General features: G+C 33.9%; 1 protein-coding gene across 1 annotated transcript in view; it reads left to right on the top strand.

Annotated features, from left to right (window-relative positions):
• Fkbp14 (peptidyl-prolyl cis-trans isomerase Fkb14) overlaps positions 1-8,365 on the top strand; it is a 39,731-nt gene that overhangs the window by 18,158 nt on the left and 13,208 nt on the right. Inside the window, exon 2 of the mRNA XM_067117359.1 lies at positions 2,447-2,610. Coding sequence (XP_066973460.1) covers positions 2,447-2,610 — 164 coding nt within the window. The remainder of the gene's footprint in view (positions 1-2,446; positions 2,611-8,365) is intronic.

Here is an 8,365-nt window from a genome sequence, read left to right as displayed (position 1 = left end):
CACATGTTTGCCCAATGTATCTTCGTCGCTTGATTCGCCTCGGCGTGGTGTGAGTGAATGTATTAACATGCAGCCTGCCTGATAAGCTGAAACGCAGTCGAAGGGATGATTGATGAATGTTTTCAACAACTATAAAAGCAATATGATCGACTGATTTCTCCTAAGAGCAAAGGCCAACCGAACTGATAGCGGAATGCATTTTTCTCTGCCAGACGCGGAAAAAAAAACAATAAAAAAATAGACGAAAGAAGGGAGGGGCCCAGCCAGAAAAGAAACGATAAATCTGTCCGATTGATGAATATTGGCTGCACGACAGCCAGGGTCCTCGAAGCCGGAAGAACGAACTGTTTATCTAGGTCATTCACTTTCCCGTATATACGTATATATGTATATATATATATATATTTCTTTATTACTTAAGGTTCTTTGCAGCGTCCCATCGGACCCTAGCTGCAACCCCTTTCATTCCTTCCGTTTATATTTTCTTCCATCTTACTTTCCACCGTCTCCTAACAATTGATTCAGAGCGCAACTGCGAGATTTTCCTCCTGTTTCACCTTTCAAACCTTTCTACTGTCTATTTCCGTTTCAGAGCCGTGAGGTCTCCAGCGCTTGGCCTTTGGCCTAAATTCTATATTCTGTTCTACTCTATTTTCATCGTGACTGACGTGTTAAAAGCGGAATCCTCCAAAAGAATGATGAAGGAAAGTGGCACGATCCTGTTTGAAAAGTGATTCATGTAATATAATGCGGCTTGCTTCCCTCTACTTAAGGTAAACTCGATTGCTGCTAAACCGACGTCATTCATTTCATCCATGAAAATACAGGGATGTCTGGGGCTTCTGACGACCTCTCGTCTCCGAACTCTGCTTCCGTACATGTTCGTTAACGGATTTTGATAACGAACACGAAACACCGGAAAATAAATATTATTATTATTATTATTATTATTTTTTTATTATTATTATTATTATTATTATTATTATTATTATTATTATTATTATTATTATTATTATTCATAAGATGAAACTTGTTCATATGGGACAAGCCCACAGGGGCCACTGACTTGAAATTCAAGCTTCCAAAGAATATGGTGTTTATTAGGAAGAAGTAAGAATAGGTAAAGGGAAATACATAAAGAAGAGATCCCACTTATTAAAAAAAAATATAAATTTATAACTAGATAAAATGTATTAAAATGCAAGGCGAGCAATATTAGGGTACTAATACATTGCATGTTCGCTTGAACTTCTGAATAGAACTACCAAATGGAAAACAGTTCTTGAAACTTTGTATGAATTTATACGGTAACCAGTGTACCCTTACCCTCTGTATCTTCAAAGAGGCTGCTCACTTATTGGACGGCGGGGATTCTAAACGGGAATTTATTTATCTGTAAACTACTGTTGTTGTACAGAACGAAGAAGACGTCGAAAGAGATTGCATTTTGCTATTTCATTGTCAGCCTTACAGCTCGGTATTGAAGAACTCCTAACACCAAAATCAAGGCTTCCAGCAGAGGGCGCCTGTTCCAGTTTGAAAATTCATTTTATATTTATTGAAGGTCATATTGGATCATCCAGCTGAAAAGGAGATGTTTTGATGTCAGAGAACGTCTGATGTTCTGCAACAGAAGCTCCGTCTTAAAATAGAGGCTTTGATACGTGCAGACAGTAGAGGCTATCATGAAATAGAGCATGTGATGTTAATGCATTTATTTTCATCATGATGATAAGACTCATTTAGTTTAATATAATTGATTTATTGTTTACCCTACGGGAAATAAGTTATATTAATTGTATTCATAATTAGTTTTTGTGTCGCAAAATGTATCGTTCGGGCTTGAAAGTCAAATCGTGGCCGATGTTACTTTGCAAAGAAAGAAAGTTGTCCAAATCATGAACACTCTGAAAAAGAGTGAAATGGTTGCCATAAGGCGTTTTGTCTTAATAACTGCGTATATGTTGGTTTGTTTATTATTAAATATTAAGTGTGCATGTATAAAATATGGAATATATTTGAATCTTTTCTAAAAAATCAAATGAATACTATGGATATTTTCTAATAATAGCTCTGTAAGTGTTGGTTTGTTTATTGGTAAACGCTAAATGTATATATATGTATGTGTATGTGTATACATATATACATGTATATGTATATACATATATTTATATGTATATATATATATATATATATATATATATATATATATATATATATATATATATATATATATATATATATATACATACATACACATTTGTGTCTATGTAATATTGCACAATATTCTAGTTAATCTGTTTACTCAAATAAAAAATAATATAGTCATTTTACCAATAGACATTTCATCTTGAAAACCAAAAATAGAAAAGGCCTCCATATGATTCAACCTTCATGTATATTTTGTGGACTAACGAAAGACTTCCCCTTTCTTCCCCTCCGGCAGCGTGGACCGCAACCAGCCCTTCAGCTTCCAGCTGGGAGTGGGACAAGTGATCAAAGGCTGGGACCAAGGCCTGGTGGGCATGTGCCCCGGGGACAAGTACAAGCTCACCATTCCTCCCGAACTCGGGTACGGCGACCGTGGTGCCGGCGATGTCATTCCTCCAGGTACAGTTTTTTTCTTTTTTTTTATTTGAAGGGACGAGTTTTTTCTTTGGTTCATTTTTTTGTGCTTTTCCTGGTTTATACATTTTTCATGGGTCAGTTTTTTTTGGTACATTGTCTAATGGGTTAGTTTTTTTGGTACATTTTTTTAGGTGGTTTGTCTTCTGGTATATTTTTTATGGGTTAGTTTTTTGTTACAGTTTTTCTTTGGGAAGATTAGTCTTTCTTGGTGTAGTTTTTTTTGTACAATTTTTTTTTTAGGTTGTTGGTTGTTTGGTATATTTTTACGGGTTAGTTTTTTTGTTATAGTTTTTTGTTTGGGAAGGGATTAGTCTTTTTTGGTGCATTTTTTTTTTCGAGGGGGTGCTTAATTTTTTGGCATAGTTTCTCTTTCCTGATTAGTTTAGTACTTTTAGCTTTGTTTTAGGTTATTTTTGGTACAGTTTTATTTTCGGGTGAATGGGAGTTTTTCGTGCAGTTTTTTTAGATTTTTTGGTACAGTTTATGAACAGTAGGTAGGTTCTTTTTTTTTTTTTAAGTTTTTCGAGGGTAAGAAGTCCAACTTGCAGTTTTCCTTTGGGTGTTTTTTTTTTTTGGAATGTTTTGGGGATTATGGTTTTAGTACAGTTTATATGGCTATAGGTGTTTTTCTTTGGGATGGTTATGTTTTTGATGCAGTTTATTTTCGTGGGAAGTTTTTTGCATATTTTTTTGGTACAGTTTTTTGGGGTAGGTAGTTTCATTTATACAGCTTTACTTCACGCTTGTTGGTTTTTTGTACTTTTTGGGGTCAAATTCTCTAGTATGATTTTTTTTAGATACTTATTTGGTACGGCTTATGTGTAGTTCTTGGTCACTTTTTTATGGAGGAGTTGTAGTTTTTTGTTACAGCGCTTTGGTGTGTCGTTTTTTTGGTACAGTTTTTAGGGTAATATATATATATATATATATTATATATATATATATAGGCTATATATATATATATATATATATATATATATATATATATATATATATATATATATATATATATATATATATATATATATATATATATATATAATATATGTATATGTATATCTGAAAAATCTATAATAAAAAACTACCCCAGGAAAACTTAAAAAAAATTAACCATAACACAAACAACACACACACACACACACACATATATATATATATATATATATATATATATATATATATATATATATATATATATATATATATATATATATATATATATATATATATATATATATATATATATATATATTTTATGTGTATTTTTAAAAATCTCCCGGGGCTAGTTTTTTTATTACAGTTTTTTCTGATCGATTTTTTGGTACAATCTTTTAAAAGTATTTTACTAAGTGAACTGACCTACGTTATAAGGAATTTCTAAATGATATCTTTAGTGAGCTGAATTAATACTTCAAGAATTTTGGAATAATTAAGATTATATATGTATATATATATATATATATATATATATAATAATTATATATATATATATATATATATATATACAGTATACATATATATATATATATATAATTAAAGTATGATTGTGACAGGGGCGACTGTATTGCTTTTCATGGAAGCCATCCACTGTAAATGAAAACGGTTTGTTGTTACAAGAATATTATATACAGCTACAATTAATGTTACTAGATGAACACTGCGTAAATGTCAAGTCTTGATGTATAGTCACAAGTGGAGGTTTAAAAGGAACATAAGCCGCTTTATTATCGCCATTTTCATTTGAAGTGCATTAGTTTTGTCTTCATTTTTACGTGTATTAGCAGCACTACCATTAGTAGCTCTAGCAATTTGCTGTTGCTGTTAGGTCAAGATGGCCTTGTGCCAACACAGGCCCGTGCCCATAGACGGCTCTTAATTGTGACAAGGTGTAAAAAGGATGTAAGATGCCTGATGGCGACCTCTGGACCAGTGGCGTCATTTCAGATTTTTCTTGGAGGGGGCAAAGGTTTAAAACTTTTGTGTGGGTGGAGTGACGAATGAAGCGAGCCCTATCAGCTAGGGATAGGGGGTGGCACTGTAATCCTCCCGAGAAATGTTTGGAAATTTTTGGCGCATTTTGGAGCATTTTGAAGCCATATAAGAGCTGTATTGAGTTAATAAAGCAGCAAATAGGTGTTATTATTATTATTATTATTATTATTATTATTATTATTATATCAAAGGCTAGGGGGAGCAAACCAAGTCTTGGGGGGAACGGCCATCAGTGTCTTGAGGGGCCCAAGTGGCACCCTCCCCAGGTGACGCCCCCTGTAGACTGAACTCAGGTCAACCCAGAGAGAGAACTTCTTGTGATAGGAGACTGACGGACTATCGTAACGAATTTGATGGCTTTCCAATAAAGGGAATTTGCATCCACATATAAAGTATTACCAATTAGGTGACTAAAAAGTACTTGTTCAGTCAGCGACCTTTTTTAATTGTTTATAGAAGAATCAATTCATGAGTTACTTCATTCAGTTATCCATCAAAGGGCTCACTTCTACTATCATTCCAGTTGAGAAATTACGCAATAATTACGTTATTCCGATCAAAGGGAATGTTGCTTTTTTTTGGTTATATATTTTAATAATGAGTAAAAATATCATTAGTAGAGATTAATGAATGTTTTTTTAATTAGAAGTTTAAAATTTTGATAAGAGGGAATGCGTTTCAGTAATCAAGTCATCATCGTTATCGTTATCATCGTCATTAATATCTAGCCTTTCATTTCCCTCGTGTAATTTCCTGGTGATGTCAAGGCTAATCTATCTGTCTGTTTGTCAGAGATATACATACATACATACATATATATATATATATATATATATATATATATATATATATATATATATATATATACATACTGTATATATATGTATATGTATATATACTCAATATAAATATATATATATACATACTGTATATATATGTATATGTATATATACACAATATAAATATATATATATATATACATATATATAAGTGTATGAATATATATACATATATATACAGTACATATATTATGGGTGGGGGTGGGGATGTAGGTGCCTTTCCTCACCTCCTTGACACGCAACTTGAGATGCTTCAAGTGGACAACCTGATAATTTTTTTTGTTCATATCAGCATTTCATCCCTGTACTGTTCACTCATGTTTTTTGATGTGAATAGAAGCGTATTTAGGTGTTAGGAACATTTCTTTTATGTTTTTCTTATTGACGCCCAGTCAATAAGCCTCACTTGTGGGCTTATTACTTGCTCTTGTAGAAATTAAGCGAAAAAAGTGTATTTAGGAGGTATGAAACATTTCCACCACATTTTTTTTTTACGATACAGGAACATCTCTATTTTTTTAACAATACAGGGAACATTTCCTCCACATTTTTTTACGATACAGGGAACATTTCCTCCATTTTTTTTTTCACAGTATAGGAACGTTTCCATATTTTTTTTTTTTTACAATACAGAGAACATTTCCTCCATATTTTTTTTTTTTACAGTACAGGGAACGTTTCCGTATTTTTTTTTTTTTTACAGTTCAGGGAACGTTTCCACATTTTTTTTTTTACAATACAGGGAAGATTTCCTACACATTTATTACGATACAAGAACATTTCCTCTAATTTTTTTTTACAATATGGAGAACATTTCCTCCATATTTTATTTTTTTTTTTTACGTTGCAAGGAAATTTCTTATTTTTTTCCTACGATACAAGGTAGACAGAGTCCCGAATTTCAGAAATTTAGACCTAAATTCTCAAGCAGTAGAGAGTGTCCCTTGCTAATTTTAGCTGGTTATACCTTGAAGTTTAGACTACACGTTAGTACTGAAGTCTTAGACAGTAGACAGTGTCCCTTTCTAATTTCAGCGGCTTATAACCTTGAAATTTAGACTACACTCCAGTAGTGAAGTCTTAGACGGTAGGCAGTGTCCCTTTCCAATTTCAACTGGTAATACCCTGAAATTTAGACTCTACACTCCAGTGCTGAAGTCTTAGACAGTAGACAATATCTCCAATTCCAAACGATTGAGTCTATCGATTTTAGACAATGTTTCCTCAGAGTAAGAATGACCGTAGTCAAAATCAAAATCCCTTCTCTGTATCTTTGGCGAGAGCAGAACCTGAGAGATCTTGTAGCAACTGACTGAATTTCTCGTTGAATTTTGTTTTTCATTTATCGCGTAGAAAGACTGATGTTAGTGGACTGAAGAATGAAATTGTTTATGTACGGGATTAGTTTTTTATTGTATTAGTTAATTAACTAAACAGTTAATAAATAAATGTCATTTAATTCAAGCTACCAAATAAAATCTTGACAATAATGAAGGATTTTGAATATATGAAAAAGAATGATTCTTTCAACAGATTGCTTGCCGATGTTTCTGAAATGAGATGGCATTCAATAATAATTAAGCAAATAACCCAGAAATTTAACGGGGTCATATGATATTCTTCTTGTAAAGAAAATATGCATTATTCAGGCTTTATATCTTTACAATACCTCATGTACGTTCTTAGGATCTTTCCTAGAGAGTGACCCCAACAAAGTTCGGGGGTCGTTATCTAGGACTAATATTTCTTGGGGGTCATTATCTTTTCGATATTTACAGTCTTTTGTTTATGTTTTTACGGTCATCCCCAACGGGCTGGTACTAAACACTCCGCAAAGGTGGGTGCATACCGGTTTAAAACCCTTGGGGGTCACTATCTAGGAAAGATCCGGTTCTTATGTATAGTGATAATAAGAGTGGAAAGAAGAGCTTCTTGAACGAAACAGTTAAAAAAAAAAAGAATCTCCAAAAATGCAGAGCTGACCTCTAGAGAGCCCTGTAACCGTTGCGTAATGGTGATGTTTCTGTATTGCTGTGTCCTTGGGGTCTGAGAGTAATTGTATTACGTACCCAGGGACGCGGCTTAGTTCCAATTTCGGAAACAGAGAGAGAGAGAGAGAGAGAGAGAGAGAGAGAGAGAGAGAGAGAGATTTGTTTGTGAATTTGCGTATCATCGAATTGACGCGTTCAAAACCCGCTTTCCCCCTGGATTAACTTTCACGCTACGATGATTTTGTGTCTTCTTTTTTTCCCCCCTTTTTTTTTTTTTACTCTTTCCGGCTCTTTGTCTCGATCTTGGTGTCATCGACCTGTGAGCTTTCTCACCAGAGAGAGAGGGAGAGACAGAGAGAGAGAGAATCAGTCTCTCTCTCTCTCTCACAGCCTTATTTATCAGAATCTATTTCCTCTCGCTCGTCTTGACCAAGCTTGGGACTAGGCTTCAGTTTTATTTATTTATTTATTTTTTATTTATTCAAATTGACTAGCGTCAGTTGTATTTGCTTATTGTTGATTGATTGATTGATTGATCGACTGATTTACCTCCCAAGCGTCAGAGCAGCAAATCTTTGATGTCATATTACCGATTTGATCTCAAAAAAAAATGTTTTCTCTACTGTTCATGAAATCAGAAGATCTGTCGAGCCATAGAAAGACTCTCTGTCTCCCGTTGTTTGTGACGTCTGACGTACCACGAAGCTTACCAGGCGAAATGAAAGGCGTACGTTCTTTTGTTATTGGAACGTAACAGAAGACTTAGCGTCCTCTCGTTGTAATCGCTTTCGTGTGATACCTCCGTGACGAATGTATTAGTAAGACGGACTTATCATTTGGAAATAGACAACTGCGTATTTGAGTGTGTACGTGTATAGAGAGAGAGAGAGAGAGAGAGAGAGGATGGGGTGTGGT

This window comes from Macrobrachium rosenbergii, chromosome 15, assembly GCF_040412425.1.
Source record: "Macrobrachium rosenbergii isolate ZJJX-2024 chromosome 15, ASM4041242v1, whole genome shotgun sequence".
NCBI classification, from domain to species: Eukaryota; Metazoa; Arthropoda; class Malacostraca; order Decapoda; family Palaemonidae; genus Macrobrachium; species Macrobrachium rosenbergii.
Note: the sequence above shows the minus strand (reverse complement) of the source record. Positions and strands in the feature narration are given on the sequence as shown.